General features: G+C 32.3%; 2 protein-coding genes across 3 annotated transcripts; one reads left to right on the forward strand and one right to left on the reverse strand.

Annotated features, from left to right (window-relative positions):
• Positions 1-624: 624 nt before the first annotated feature.
• On the reverse strand, positions 625-10,801 carry LOC105950366 (disease resistance protein At4g27190). Of its 2 annotated transcripts, XR_016032217.1 has the most exons (3): positions 10,554-10,769; positions 828-3,004; positions 625-734 (listed from the first exon to the last, which is right to left on the reverse strand). XR_016032217.1 is itself a non-coding variant. In XM_012973713.2 (2 exons), the coding sequence occupies exons 1-2, from the start codon at positions 10,582-10,584 to the stop codon at positions 888-890; spliced, it is 2,148 nt and encodes a 715-aa protein (XP_012829167.1). In that variant the 5' UTR covers positions 10,585-10,801; the 3' UTR covers positions 625-887. The 2 variants fall into 2 exon arrangements, 1 of the variants encoding a protein (XP_012829167.1); XM_012973713.2 differs by having other exon boundaries at positions 625-3,004; positions 10,554-10,801.
• Positions 10,684-15,011, forward strand: LOC148769164 (putative disease resistance RPP13-like protein 1). The gene is made up of 2 exons (XM_088820903.1): positions 10,684-13,876; positions 14,628-15,011. Exons 1-2 carry the CDS (start codon positions 11,017-11,019, stop codon positions 14,654-14,656), a joined length of 2,889 nt encoding a protein of 962 aa, XP_088677029.1. The 5' UTR covers positions 10,684-11,016; the 3' UTR covers positions 14,657-15,011.
• Positions 15,012-16,824: the final 1,813 nt, after the last annotated feature.

Genomic DNA, 16,824 nt, shown 5'->3' on the forward strand with positions numbered 1-16,824 from the left:
TATAAAATAAGCCAAATTGGCAACATATTTATAAGTGCTAAAAAGATTCATTTTTCACAAGGAAAATGACTCCTACCTAAACTATAATAAGGAAACTTGTAAATAAGCAAATCCTAACCATAAAAGACTCTAAAATTATAAAAACATAATAAATACTAAATTAAAATCGTGAATAAGTAAATTACCAAAATAATTGTAAATTAAAATCGTAATTTTGCTATTTTCATGCCTCCACTAGTAATTTTCGAATTATTCACCAAAATAACCTTTCCAAACTCTGATTTCTTCTAGAACCGAAAACCGATAGGGATAGTGTAACACTCGAACGAAAAAACTCCCCTCGAAACTTGCGAAAAACCTCCCCTAGAAACTTGTTTCCAAACGAAGCCTTTATTCGACTAAAGTAACCTAAGAAAGTTTTTCGAAAACGCAAACTTCTAAATACCCAAAAGAAGATATTTTTGATAATTGCTTTTTTGCCCCAATCCAAAGTTTTAAAATTGCACATAGATCCTTTTGCTTCCGCTAAGTATATAGTATTCCGATAAACCGGTTCGACTGATCGCCTGACTTTAAGGGGGTGCTACAACATATAAAAATCTTGTAAATGTATAAAGCCTTCTCTTGATAATTGAGTAGTAATAGAATCATAGTAACTCTTCAAGTTTCATCAAGGTGAACATCAGTGTGCACTGTAAACGGTTCGATCATCAGAGTGCATATCTGCGACTCGACTAGACAGTAGACAGTTACAGCCTTATTAGTGCATAGACACAATTAATGAAATATTTAAGTAATTCTACAAGACGAAATGCAGCCTCACTTACAGATATTTCTTAGGATCCTGTTGAACTTGTAGATCACATCATTTGAAATTGTAGTGCAGCTCAGAAAAAAAAGTAACGGTATAAAATCGAAAAAACAAGTACAGCCAATAACCAACCAAGACGTTTCATAAGCTTTACCAGTGCATGTTCCTTGGGCTTCAAGTTGAAACGGGGACAACCAGTAATATCGATTTTGGCTTCTGACAAAGACAAGCCATTTCCAAGACTAACCAACTTAGGTAAGTATTGAAGTACAAGTCTGCTTAATTCAATACGAATTACGCCGTTATCGGTGTAAATTGCTCTCTCCTTTTCTTGTTTAACTATTTCCTCCACAGATTCACAGTCTTCAACCACAAGTTCCTTTAAGTTGGGAAGGCATGGAACCATGGATTCCCAGAGTATGAACTTTAGCTTATGACACGTGCTGACTGTTAGATGTGTAAGTGCCGGGAAATAGCTTGTCCAGATTGAAGGTGCTTCGCATACGTGCTTCAGTTCCCACAAATAATAGATTCTTAAATGTTCTAGACATGGAAACACGTCTCCAGCTGAGCTGCTGTCTACAATCGTTTGTATTTTTGGGCACTCTCTCAATAGGAAGAACTTTAGTAACCGGAAATTGGAGATCCGGAATTCTGACAAACTCTTGACTTTCATGTGATGATCCAGGTAGAATGATGTGGCACGTGCAAGTACATTTTGAATCATTTGAGGTACCTGATTAGCATTGCCATTCACAAATCTCAAGGACTGTGTTTCTTTGCGGAATAGTTGTTCTACCTCATCTGGTACTCGAGATGCTATTCGTTTTACATCACAGCCAACAACGAAGCAGAATTTTCGTAAGATGCCCTTCTTCCAAGAAGGGCTTGTCTGAATGAAATCCTCAAACATTTCTACTTTTGGAAAGTAGAACTGAAGATGACTCAGATTCTCCAACTCAGCAACGTTCTTTATTATCGGTTCGGCATCGTTAGTCCACCGGTGATCTTCAGGGTGCACTGAAATATTTAGAGCTTCGAGATTCTTGATCTTGGATAAGAAAGTGGGAGAAATCAGTTTAGATGGCAAATGTACAAATTCACTCTCATCATCAGGCCCATAAAAGGACAGCTGCAAATGCGTAAGAAGCGTAAGTTCACCAATTTCATCGGGGAGGTCATATAGTTCACTGCCCGACAGATCCAGCACTTCCATATCGCTGAGATTCCCGATTTCGGATGGAATTTTCGCTAGACGAAAACAGTTTCTCAACATAAGAACCTTAAGTTTGGAAAGCTTGAAAAGTGAACTAGGCAGGATCTTGATTTTAGTATCCGACATGTCCAGAAAAATCAGATCGGGCATGGTGTTGAAAAATGAGTCGGGAATCTGAGTTAAGCGGGTGTTTTTTTGGAGGAATAAAAAATAAGGATTAGAGTAGTCTGGTTCCTCTGGTAGCTGACACAAGTCACGTTCTACGAGATTTATCACTGAGGAATTCTCAAGTTTCCCCGATGTGGATGGACGATTGGGAATTGAGATAGTTTTACCATCATCCAACTCTACACACTTAATAGAGTTATTCTCCATCATAAACGAATAACTTTCGTTTTCTGGAATAGACGTACTGTAAACTTTATGCGTTTCCTGTGAATTGGAAGGGCTCAAGGACTCCTGTTTTGAAACTGATTCAACTGCTTGCTGTGAATCATGAAAACCACTCACAGGATTCGCTTTCAACCGTGCAAGCGCCTCCTCCTTATTTGTCGAGAAGGATGTTCCTCCATGCCCGACAGGGCTAGTTTTAAATTTCTGATCTTTTTTTGTAGGTATGACTACAGGAATTGCTTTGTCGTACTCATATTCATCTTTGACGGGGCAATGCTTTAGGATTTTGGCAGTAGAGTTGTCGAAATGTTCCGACTCCTCTGTTAGCGAGTCACTCTTTCCAGCTTGTAGTTTCTCAAGGAGACCACTCCCTTTATATTTCAATTCTGTAGCATCCATTGACCATCTGTCTAATATCTTTGGTACACGTCTCCCCCCCATATATACTTTATTCATCCGTTTACGAACGTATAATAGTCGGTTACCCAAACAATGGTAATATTTTTCAGTACATTCTGCTATACTCTGATGGTTCTCGAGGTTAGGTTGCTCACATGCTATTGGATTCCTCTCGATAAAAGCATCTGCAAGTTGAAGAGCAAAAACAAGAAACGACTTAGTTTTATCTGACATATATTTATGTGAAACAAATAATCTAGAATTAGCAAGCTCATAATGAAGTTTGTCTCCTTTTGCGCATATTTAGAATTGGACTATTTTGAATGACCATTTCAAGTAAAAAGTTTAGTCGTTAATTAGGTAAATGATTTGATGTTTATATCTTCAATACATCCTCACGTGCAAGAAGATCAATTTAGTAATTATAACTGTAGTAGAAGAACCTTCGAGTCAGTTTAACCTTACAGATATTTTATTTGACATGTGATATGGTTGATATATATATATATATATATATATATATATATATATATATATATATATATATATATATATATATATATATCACCTTACGCTAGCAATAACGAGGGTTTGTATTTCATATTTTGTTCTTAATTGAATTGCGTAGGAATACAATAATTTGGTTTTGAATATTAAAACTACAATCCCAGCATAATTAATGGATAATTGGGTGATTCATAAATGCATAGGGGAAAGATAAAATCATATACTTGTTTTTATTTGATAATCTTCATGATTTCACTTGCTTTCTGGATAGTTTGCATATGTAGTTTATTTTAGTTTTAAGATATAAACAATAACTTCATAGTTAGTGAAAACCCCCAACACATTAGCATATATTAGGATGGGTATACTCTCATTTTACATATGAGTGAGATATGTAAAATTTTAAGTGATTTGTTTAACTACCCTTAATTATTAGTATGAAATATGCCACTCCAATCGCACCACGTGTCCCGATAATATAATTGGTTTTTGAATGATTTGTGTATTGTCTAAAACACATTATTACAAATATTTAATATTTAAAATATAAATAATAAATTTTATGAGAATTGTCTTTTGTACCCCTTGTATTTTTATAAATTTTATATCTTATTATTGCTGAATTTGTAAAGTCAATTATACATTTATTCGTAAAAATCATTAAACCACTCGTCAAAAAATGAATCCTATTGGATTTTTAATGATTTGTGTATTATTTAAACCACCTTATTACAAATATTTAATATTTAGAAACATAAATAATAAATTTTATTGCGAATTGTCTTTTGTACCCCATGTATTTTTACAAATTTTAAATCTATTTATTGTTGAATTTGTAAAGTCAATTATACATTTATTCGTAAAAATCATTAAACCACTCGTCCAAAAATGAATCCGATATGATTCGAACTTGTAACCACCTTAAAACATACAAGAATACTTACCATTGAGACACAACATATTACTGAAAATTACCTAACAATAAGCATATATATCACAACGCTACAGTGTATAATGATTATAACACTTATATAAATAATGTTCAATAAATTACTAATTCTCATATAATAATAATAATTATATATTAAAAATATCCAATATTAACATATCTATATATAATAAGTTTTAAAAATCTAAGGAAATGCATATCAACTCGTGTAATTTAAAAATGAATTTCGAAAGAATTTGAAGTTTGAATTGAATCTTAAATCGTAAGATTTGAATCAATTCACCTCACGTGTGTTCAATTCGAAAACAATATTCAAATATTTGAAACGATTCAGCTCAAGTCATTTCAGTTTGTAGACAATATTCGAATATTTGAATCGATTAAACTCAACAATTTACATAAACGTATTAATCGAAGTAACTATGTATAGTTAAAGTTTAGTATTTTTTTTATTGAATTTTATCGTAAAAAGAATAAAACTTAATTTGTAAAAACCGTAAGACCGTAAGATTTAATAGATTCAAATATTATGGTTAGATTAAATCTTAAGATTTATGATTTGATTCTTATAATTTTTATAAATTAAGTTTTTTTTTTTTAATTAAAATTGAATTAAAAGGATATTAGACTTTTTAATTATAAATAGTTAACTCGATTAATACGTTCTTGTCAATGGTTGAACTTAGTCGATTCAAATCTTTGAAACATATTTACAAATTGAACGAACTTGAGCTTAATCGATTCAAGTCTTACAATTTGAATCTTACATATGTCAGAATTAAATTTATTAATTTATATGATAAAATAAAATTAAATAGAAATTAGACTTTAATTATAAATAGTTACTTCAATTAATATGTTCTTATAAATTATTAAGCTTCTTTGATTTAAATATTTGATTTACGTTTACTAGTTGAAAGGATTTGAGCTTAATCAATCAAATCTTATTATTTGATTAAACTTAATATTAAAAGAAAAATCATAATATAGTATTTTCAGTATATAGTTTATTTTAAAGTAAGAAAACTAATTGGAATGAGTTATAATCTATTTTTTTCTTCTAAATAAATATCTTATTTTATTTTTTATTCGAATTTGTAACACTATCGTTTTAATAAGTCGGCTTGTATTAAGGCATGCATTTGTTTATATTTAATTGAGTATTCTTTATATTTTTCAATAGTGGAGTTTATTAATTTATATAATTAATAATAGATGTTTGGGGATATTGCCGGAGTTCTTTATACTTTTTTTTAAACTGTATTATATTAAATTTGTTAATAATTTATTTAACATTATTTAAATACTTATATTTATTATCACTTTTACATTGTGTCTTGCCAATATAAAATGATTCTTAGATGTGTTAATATAAGTTATTGTGCCCTGATGGTTAGTAGTGTTGAAAGTAGTGAAAGGTTTGAACTTCAATTCCCAACTAATGCATGCATGCATTTTTGGGCAATTATTATTCATCAAATGAAATTGGGTCACCGAGTTGACCCGACTTCATCAAATGAAATTGGTCCCGGGTCACTGAGTTGACCCGGCTCGAATCTTTAAAATATATTTAAATTAATTATTTACTAAAATATAGTCAGGGGTAACTTAGACAATTGAATATTAATCTATTTTGTATTAGTTTAATAAAGAAAATAATCGAAGGACACTTTGGTAAAATGCTTCGATTTTTTGTAACACCAGCCATGTTATTTTCCTAGGATCCAGATTTAATCTTAGAAAATTAATGATGATTGAAGCATATCTCATATAAGTTTAGAACACGGGGTATCTCACCCTAGACAAATCCTAAACAATAACCTCATAACTAGTGAAACCCCCCAACACATTAGCATATATTAGGATGGATATACTCTCATTTTATATGTATAATTATAAGTGATATGTTTAAATACCCTTAATAATTATATTACATTAACAAACCCTATTTCCCCTCTCACACTTCTTCACCGGCCGTCTCTCTCTATTTTTCTCTCCCCTGCCACCATACCACGCCTCCGTCCCACCTCCGCCTTGCCTCACGTCGAGAAGCCGACCTCCTCTCTGTCGACTTAAAGAACGTCACCGACCAAGTAAAAGGAGGAGAGCCGCGGAGACGGGAGCTACATGTCCTCCATCAAAACCTTCAAATCCAAATCGAGAAGCATCTATCCTCCATTTTCGACGATATTCTGAATCTTTTCGATTCCAAGCCCATCGGATCTGCCGCCTGCATGTATGTTTTTTCTCTATTTTCTCTATTATGTCCTGTTTCCTTTTAATTAGTTTCTTATCTTTTTATTCTATTTAATTTTGTTCCATTTATTTGGAATTTGAAACTAATCGATTATGGTGATATGTTGAAGTTTTATAGATTGATGAAATGTGCATATGATTTTGCAATTTTTATTATATTTGGATACAATCGAATTATGAGTATGACTTTAGGTTAGAATAGCAAACTCAATTAAGGTTTGAGATGTAATATTTTTTGTGATTATGAAATTGAATTTAGTGTAATTCAGGTTGCTCGATTCTTAATGTGATTTAAGTTTATGTTTGTCGGTGATCTGGAGTTTTCTTTTCATTTCTCTTTTTTCGGTAAAAAAAATGATTATTGGCATTTATTTGATGTAATTTTGCGTTCGTATGCAAGGCATTGCCAATGCTGACATAGCCCACAACAAGACGAAATGGAACAACAAGAAAAGATTGGATTTTTTTTGCATAGTTGTGTTGAATTTTATGATAGATTTCGCTTGAATTTGGTTGTTTTTGTAGTTGTTTTCGATACATTTAGTAGTTTTCGATAATTTTTAGTTGATTTCGTTAATTTATAGTTGATTATATTTTTGATAAACTTGTAACTGTAAACAAATATTTTTGTAAACAACTATTTTGTTTAGTTGTTTTACAATTTTCATATAGTTGATTATGGGGTAAACGGATAAAAAAAATAGTTGTTTTCAGTAATTTTGTAGTTAATTATGAAAAAAACAAATCGAAAAAACTGAAAATTTAAATAAATAAATAAAAATTATAGTTGATTTCGGAATATTATAGTTGATTTCAGAAATATTGTAGTTGATTTTAGAATTTTTTTAGTTAATTCTGACGAAAAAAACTAATTTTTTTTAATCCTTTTTAAATAAATAAACGAAAAAAATAAAAAGAAAATAAAAAGAAAAGAAAAATGCACTAAAATGGTGTGTAATGGATAGTGAATAGAGGTAGGTTAAATATAGAAATAAGGGAAGGGATGGGTCTATCTATCACTAATAAGTGAAAATGGGCTGGACCCATCCTTATTTAAAAAATGCTAGAGTAGCTCCCAATTTACTTGTGCTTGGTATGACCGTAAGTTGTGATAATTTAGTAAATATTCTTTGTGGGTTCGACATCCGACTAATTTGAGTCCACTTTACTACTTGCTACAATACATACACTGGCGTGTGGAATTTTAGCAAAAGATATTCAATTTCAAACACCCTTGAATATAATCATGGATTCGCCACTGTCCTAAGATTATTTACCCCACGTATGAGCTTTGGTAAGGAGGAGCATGATAATTGAGTCCTTAAGGGCTTGGGGGAAGGACCAGAGAGCATTATATGGTCAAGATTGTGATTTGTAGAACCTTGTGATCACAGATGATGTTTAACGGCCATTGGATCAGACATCACAGGCATGATGAATTGCGCATGTGGAAGCTTCTAGTAGGAGAATCCAACTTCCACTAGTTACTTTATAATAGCACTTAACTTTTGTGATTACAAACTCTTACAAGATGACCTTCTTGTACTTGTAATACATGCACATAATTCCCTCTTGTGGTTTAGTGGTAGTTTCCTTTAGTTTTTACGTTAAACTTAACTGCACGTGTCAAACTTCAAAGTATTCTTTTTGCGGATGACCTATTCTTGCCTTTGTGCTTACATTTTCCATTTTACTTTTGCAGATGACCCCCTTAAAGTTTGATACAAACGGTTAAGTTTGACGGAAAAACTAACGGAAACTACTCCTAAACCACAAGTGGATTATGTCTTAAACCAAAAGCTTGTAACTACGGGACTTAAGTGCTACTTACCTTATATATATATATATATATATATATATATATATATATATATATATATATATATAAATATATGGATTGGTATATATGTAATCAAAGTTGAGGAGAGAGAGAGAGAGAGAGAGAGAGAGAGAGAGAGAGAGAGAGAGAGAGAGAGAGAGAGAGAGAGAGAGAGAGAGAGAGAGAGAGAGAGAGAGAGAGAGAGAGAGAGAGAGAGAGAGAGAGAGAGAGAGAGAGAGAGAGAGAGAGAGAGAGAGAGAGAGAGAGAGGGAGCGAGAGAGGGAGGGGGAGGGGGAGGGGGGGGGGAGGGGGGGGGGAGAGGGAGGGGGAGAGGGAGAGAGGGAGAGAGAGAGAGAGAGAGAGAGAGAGAGAGAGAGAGAGAGAGAGAGAGAGAGAGAGAGAGAGAGAGAGAGAGAGAGAGAGAGAGAGAGAGAGAGAGAGAGAGAGAGAGAGAGAGAGAGAGAGAGAGAGAGAGAGAGAGAGAGTGAAAATACAATTCACCGGAAAGAAATAAAAATAGAAGATGTGTAAAATACCATTAAAGCTAGGAGAGATTAGCTTGTTCCTTGACCCTTGTTAGGTTTTGAAAGAATTTTTTGGGAACTCTTTGTAATTGATTTATTTGATTAATAAAGTTAATTTTGTTCCACAGTGGACGTAGGCATATTCATCTGACCAAACCACTAAAATTCTGTGTTATTACTTATTACTGATTTGATCATAATTTATGTTGATATTTGACTTTGATTCAAATATAATTTAATTGTTTTGATTTTCTTAACTCAATTTTTAATATTTTTAAAATTATTATTATTAAAAGATTTATTATTTTAAACTTGGATTTATTATTTTAAGTTAGTGGGCAGTTATTTATAACTTAGTGTGTAGTTATTTAAGCACATATTTAACTCATTCACTAACTCATTATTCCACTAACTCATTGTCTCTCCTATGCTAATTTCGTGCGGGGCAAAGAGCTACCAAAATTTATAAATAGGAGAAGAACTCAATTCATTTCAAACATTTTCTGCAGAGAGTTGACAGCACAGAGTTGCGGGTGTTGGCAACACCTTCGCCAGCACCCTGCTTTCTTTATGGATTTCTCACTACAGAATTGAGTCTCTTCTGTATTCAATCTCATTGAATACGGTTTTGTATTCCTAGAGTGCATTTGTACTAGATATAGGAACTAGTGTACGAAGAAATCATCTTACGATTTCTTCTTAGAAGAGAAGATGGCGACTTCTCATTTGTATTCTCTTGAATAATGTTTTGTATTCTTAGAGTGCTTCTGTACTAGTTACTAGAAATTAGTCTACGAAGAAATCAACTTGGGATTTCTTCGTAGAAGAAAAGATTGTGGCTTCTCATTTGTATTCTTTTGAATATTGTTTTCCGCCGATGAAGGCTCCATCCACAAGTTATATACTTGTGGATAATAATTTAAAAACTTGTGTCATTTATGTTCCGCTCCACAATCTTTCTCAACAGGAGTTTTTGTTTATTTGAAAAAAATCTCCGATTTTAAATCGATTTATATTATTTTAACGAATTCGGGGCACTAAATTCTTTCAATCTACGTTTCAAGTTTTCAATATGTACGTTTTGTTTGCTGTTTGAATTTGCAGTTCGATGTGTTCAAGTTTCTTCTATTCTTTTGGTGTTTAAATATTTGTCATATACAGTGCTTATTCACACTACAATAATAAATTTACAATAATTCGAATTAGTGAAAAAAGTTATACTCAAACGGATGTATTCATTCATCGTGTCTAGCGGTGTAAATCGGATCGGGATTAGCCTTTTCGATGAAATTCTGATTTTTTCCGGAACGATCGGAAATCGGAATCTCATATATATTCCAATTCCGATTCAAACAATTTCGGAAAAAATGGAATTCCAAATTTCTGAATTAAGATTTAAAAATATGGTTCCAAAATTGGAAAATCTGTAATTAGAATCGGCGGAAATCGGAAATTCCATTCCAATTTGCACCCATAATTGCGTCCTCCTTTCGATTTGTGTAGACGTCTAGAACAGGTACGGTGAGAGGTCTTATATAAAAATTAGATATGTTTTCAAGTATAAATTTATTTAATGATAGGAATAAACTTGGGTTTTTCAAGGATGTGGAATAGAATCAAAATGAAAAGCATAAAAGGTATGTTACAAAATAATAAAGAAGTGTGAGAAAAAAACTGACCGAGGTGGCTTGGAAAGAGTAGTACATCCATGGCTGAAGAACTCCGAGAGCAGAGCAGATGCCAAATGTCCAAAGAGAGAGAAGAAGAAGAAGAAGAAAAAAAGGGAGGAGAGAGAAGTAAAGAGAGGGAAACTCTCTTTTTGTTTAGTAGTTGTATTTGGTGCAAATAATAAACTCTCTTTTTGTTTTAGTAGTTGAATTTGGTGATCTCTGTGAATGAGAACAATTTTTAAAATGGGTTGATTGTGTATTTATTATTTCTGATTATACACGGTGTATTTCATATTAGTTATAGTAGAGATCGTAAAATAATAAAATAAGACTCGGAGAGTTGACTCATATTGGGCGAACTTATTTTGGGGTGATTGATCGAGAAAGACAAAGTTAGAGCCATTTTCATCATATCTCTCTCTTTCATCATACACAAAAAAAATAAAGATATACGCAAAAACCAATCTAAGATATGGAGGCTTCACAAAAATTATTAATCGATACGCTCGAGAACATTTTCGAAGTCATGCGTCGGAAGGAATCTGCCACAGATTACGATGATTTGCTGCTGAAGATTTTTGACGAGAAACATCGAAGAGCAGAAGACTTCATGTTCATGAAAAGTTTGCGCTATGAGCATACCGTCCACACAGACTACGACGAATTGCTTTTATCCCAAGTAATTGGCTATGCAAAAAAGGAGTTGTCGGTAATTCCGATTGTTGGTGGCTGTCGAAGCGGGAAGACATCACTTGCCCGGAGGGCTTACGAAAACGGATGGGTAAAGAATCATTTCAAAGTGCGAGCTTGGGTTAAGGTGGACGGACAGGAACTGAGGCTGCATCAGGCTGCGCATGGAATAATAAAATCTGCTTTGGATATCTCGTGCTCGATACATGAACTGCATGTATTGGACGGAATCGTAAGGGAAACTTTACAGTCCGAGAGATGTTTGATTGTGTTTGATGGAGTCGAATCTATGTCCAACGAGTCCTGGTCCCACATGGTCAAACACTGGTTTGACTTTGTGGATTTGGGATCTGTGGTCTTGATCACAACTTGTCGCAGTGAAGTTGCAAATCTTGTTGGCCAAAATCCATTTGAGTTGGGACAACTGTCTGAAAATGATGCAATGTCTCTGTATAGAAAATTTATGCATCATTTAGACAAAGATGTACCAACTCCTCTCCTGACTAAAAATGTCGCAGCATTGTGCGGGGGCAATCCTCTTTCTATAACACTTCTCGGAAACTTAACGAGTTATGATCGCAAACTACTTTCTGCTGTGGATTTCTCGGAAAGTATGTCGCTTCCCGCTCCGGATGCATCAGCTATTATTTTGCTGTGCGTTTGGGTCCTTCCTCCATACTTAAGGTACTGCATAGCCTACTGCTCCCTATTTCCTAAAGGTTATGCATTCAACAAACAGAAGATCGATAGGATGTGCGCTGCTCTTCGATATGATTATGCAGACCCGTATGGCGTTAATAAGTTGTTCACGACGTCATTCTTCACGGATATGACTTACGACGACATTGGTGAGGTTGTAGAGTTTCGAATGCCTGTCCTGGTCAAGGATGTATTGGAGGATGTTGCTAGAATTGTCTACAAATTGAATATTGTAGGTGTGATTGGCTCTATATGTGACGATGCCGGTGCACTTTCCCTTGAAGGGGAACACATCAAGCCAAAAGATATGCAGACATTGATATTATCACCTACCATATATCTAGGTCGCAATCTGACTCATTCGCTTGCTGAATTCACGGAATTACGGTCACTTGATTTGAGTTGCAGCGGCATTCATACTTTGTCGGAAGATATACGCGTGTTGAAAGAACTGAGGTACCTCAATCTCTCTTACACACTCATTGAAAGGCTACCAGATTCCGTCACTCATCTTTCGGAGCTTGAAACTCTGGATCTGTCGTGGTGTTATCATCTTAAAGCTTTACCTGAGGGAATCTGTAAGCTGACAAATATGATAAATTTAGACTTGTATCAATGTGAGTCTCTGTCTGAATTGCCATCCGGAATCAAGTCCCTTAACAAACTTACTTCAATGCCACTGTTTGTTTTGGGTGACACGGATCGTGATTGTGCTCGCTTACGAGATCTTGGGAGTTTACGCAATCTCAAAGGCAGATTGGAGATCAGAAATCTCGAGAATGTGAGGGAGACCGATCAAGCCAGAGATGCAATGATGTCTAATAAATCTCTCAACCACTTGGGATTGTCGTGGAGCAATAGTAGTCAAAAAGAGGCTGAACATAATAATTGTTCCGAAATATTGGAACTCTTACAGCCTAATAAAACAAGACTCAAAATTCTTGATATAAAAGGGTATATGGGTTTGAGATTTCCTCGTTGGATCTCAACCATGGAATATGTAACTAAGATTTTCATTTCGGATTGCGCATGCGAGGAACTCCCATCACTGGGCCAAATTGAATCCCTCAGGGAGCTACAGCTGAAAGGGATGAACAACATTAAGCGCATTGGTCCAGAATTCTACGGTGATAATCACCATGACGTATTTCTATCACTTAGGGAACTCGGGCTTTATGATATGCCCATGTTATCGGAATGGGCCAGTCCACTGTATTTCGACAGCTATGTGCTTTGTGCGCTCAAAACTCTGACAGTTGAAGGTTGTCCTAAACTTGCAAGTTTGCCATCCATTCTACAACAACCAAAGTTGATAGTTTGCAACAGCTCTAGTCAGATCCTCCGTTCCTTGTCTATCATGAACAGCAGTAGTAGTTTTCTTTGGGAAATTTCATCATCACTTCTTATAAGAGATATGAATTTGGGGATGTCTTTGGGGGAATTGATCATGGAGTCTAAATCATTCAAAACACTTATTCTATTCAACATCGATGGTGAATTCGATCATGCTCCACGTTTTTCGGGAGAAGGCGCTCTCCTTAAACATTTGGGTATTCTACATTGTCGTCAGCTCAGAGACATATCTTTGCCTTGTATTCACAACCTTCGTAAGGTACATATTTCGGACTGTCCGAATTTGATGTTCATTCATGTTACGGCCTCGTTTGTTTATGGAATCGAGGAGTTGGTCGTTGAGGATTGTCCTGAAGCGACTACCATCGACGGGATTAACAAGCTCGGCTACCTGAGGAAGTTAATAATTAAAAATTGCAATACGGAATTTGATTTCAACTATGAGATTTCCTATCATTTTCTGAAGAACCTCAAGTACTTGTGGATTAGTGGATGTCCAAAGTTGGAAGAGCGGTTAAACAAGACGCATGCACTACTATCCCATATCCCAGTTGTCATACTGGGAAATCAAAAAAAAAATGATCATACAGGTATTATTATTATTATTATTATTATTATTATTATTATTATTATTATTATTATTATTATTATTATTATTATTATTATTATTATTATTATTATTATTATTATTATTATTATTATTATTATTATTATTATTTATTATTATTATTATTATTATTATTATTATTATTATTATTATTATTATTATTATTATTATTATTATTATTATTATTATTATTATTATTATTATTATTATTATTATTATTATTATTATTATTATTATTATTATTATTATTATTATTATTATTATTATTATTATTATTATTATTATTATTATTATTATTATTATTATTATTATTATTATTATTATTATTATTATTATTATTATTATTATTATTATTATTATTATTATTATTATTATTATTATTATTATTATTATTATTATTATTATTATTATTATTATTATTATTATTATTATTATTATTATTATTATTATTATTATTATTATTATTATTATTATTATTATTATTATTATTATTATTATTATTATTATTATTATTATTATTATTATTATTATTATTATTATTATTATTATTATTATTATTATTATTATTATTATTATTATTATTATTATTATTATTATTACTACTACTTCCCAGCTTTTGTGACTTATCACAAATGCTATTTCAATTTTCTGGAAATTAGTAAATAATTTTTATATTCATGTGTGTTAATTTGCTCTCTTTTTTTTCTTTTCTTTCTTTTTTTTTTTAAATTCAGGATCCAGCCAAGGAAAGAAGCACGAATGAGTTTTCTATTTCCATTTTCAATTTTCTTTTTTTTTTTTTTCTCTTTTTCAGTAACTATTTTGCATGAAGCATATTGTCGTCTTACATTGTCATCCTTAAGGTGTGAATTTTGACAGAATCTTTTTTATTCTATGGAATATTACTCAAAAAATACCAAATTTATCCTTAGGGGTAGTTGAAATAAAAATACATTTCTTCTGTTGGTAGTTGTAATGTCTTTTCTTAATAAAATATGACTGTTGTACTATTGTCTTATTGTAATATTTATCATTTGAAAAAGTATTCTTTATGAACATTTAAGTATGTTTAACTGTATTACACATACAGATGTGGTATAAATTACTTTGATTCACTACATTTTCCTCTAATAATTTTTTTTATGGGTTCCCGCAGTAGCTTTTGTCAAATTAGTAGGTTAAATTTATAGGCGGAATTAGCAATTTCTGAATAATATCAATTCTTTTTTAGAAGAGAACAAATAATTTTAATTTGGCTCGAAACAAATTCAGAAAAATCGAATTTTTAAAATTGAAATGAGAAAAACTATGTCCATAATGAGAATTTTTGGATTGGAATCAACAAAACTCAATAATTATATATTTTAGTTCATGTTTAATATAAAAAATATAGTAATTTTGATAGTATAAATATCACCAATAAGTCATCTGAAGTCATCGAAGTGTCACTGAAAAGTTGTATATAAATGTCATTGAAAATTTTGTTAGAGCAAAAACATATGAGGATGAAGTTCACGAAAAAAATCATGTAATGGGCCATTGTTAGATTCAAACAAACCTTATTGGGGGTCTTATTAATTATGGTTACTTGAATGATTTTTTGGTAATTCAACCATATATCAGGGGGATTTTGGTAATTTATATTTTTCTAATTTTATTTATCTTAAGAACATTATAGACATTGTACATATTTTGTTAAGAAATTCGGTCAATCGTTGGTTGAGGGGTCTTTTGATAATCTGATATGCTAAATTCCACACCAGTTTTATCAAATCATACACACAATTGAAAAAATTTATGTCTCTAAAATATCATCTTCTCCTTCCTCACCCTTCTTCTTTTTCCCTAACTTTTTTCACAAAATCACACACTAAAAACATCCATATCATTCCAAGTTCGAATTTAAGAAAAATCTTCATGTGTTCAAACTAAAATAAAGTTGGAATTTGAGAAAAAAATTCGAATTGATCAGAACTTAAATATTAAAAAAGGCATAATAAAATTGAAAAATATTAAATAAACCTAAACTCACTTTTTATGATTATTCACGTGAAAGATTAATGAATTTTGAGTGAATTGGAAAAAATAATCATAGAAAAAAAGTTAGAGAGAATACAAGTAGAGAGAGATTTTTTTTTTTTTAATTAATATGTGGGACTTAGTAAAATTTAGTGTGGGATTTAGCATGCCCCTTTGATAGTTGTGAATAATTGAGGGTTTTATTTTAAAATTAAATCTTAGCTCATGTTTTTTATAGTTTACCTGATTTCTGATTTAGATAGTAGGTGGAGTAGATAATCCAAATTAGAGAGTAACTTAACAACTGTGTATTTAATAATTGTTGGGTGCTAAATACCAACACGCAAGTGTACGTATCGCAAACAAGTAGTAAAGTAGACTCGTGAGAGTCGGATGTCGATCCCACAGGGAATACTCAAATTATCTAATCCTAAGTACCAAATTCTAACAATTATGATTTTTATTCAGCCTACGCAAAGTTGTTAAATAAATCAATAAAACAATTAAACTAATTATGAAAGCAAATAAACACGGGAAAATATCAATAAAAACGGACCTAGGATTTTATCTTCACCCTATGCAAGAATTGCTCACCCAAAACCCCTCAATTATGAAATACATGATTCATGATTATTAACCCGAGACACTAATTTACTCATAACCCGCTGTCGCGTGTATTATGAGTCTATTATTCATAAACGATTCACTATATGTCTATGCAAACCAATTATGAATAAAGCATTAACTAACAAGTCTCGTAAATGGCTACCTAAGGTGATATCTGTATGTCTACGACACCACATGCAATTGACACACTCATCCGGTGAAAACTACTCGAAGGCTCTTCTACTCACCGTCTAATTATCAAAATAGCTCTGTCGAGTCAATCCCAATAATCACAGATAAAGCACA

This window comes from Erythranthe guttata, chromosome 7, assembly GCF_056151865.1.
Source record: "Erythranthe guttata isolate IM_541 chromosome 7, IM_541, whole genome shotgun sequence".
NCBI lineage: Eukaryota > Viridiplantae > Streptophyta > Magnoliopsida > Lamiales > Phrymaceae > Erythranthe > Erythranthe guttata.

Coding starts and splice junctions, on each gene's coding strand:
- LOC148769164 (XM_088820903.1), top strand. CDS start 11,017: ATGGAGGCTTCACAAAAATTATTAATCGATACGCTCGAGAACATTTTC. Junction 13,877..14,627: donor AAAAAAAAATGATCATACAG/GTATTATTATTA, acceptor TTTTAAATTCAG/GATCCAGCCAAGGAAAGAAG.
- LOC105950366 (XM_012973713.2), bottom strand. CDS start 10,584: ATGGATGTACTACTCTTTCCAAGCCACCTCG. Junction 3,005..10,553: donor ACTCTTTCCAAGCCACCTCG/GTCAGTTTTTTT, acceptor TTCAACTTGCAG/ATGCTTTTATCGAGAGGAAT.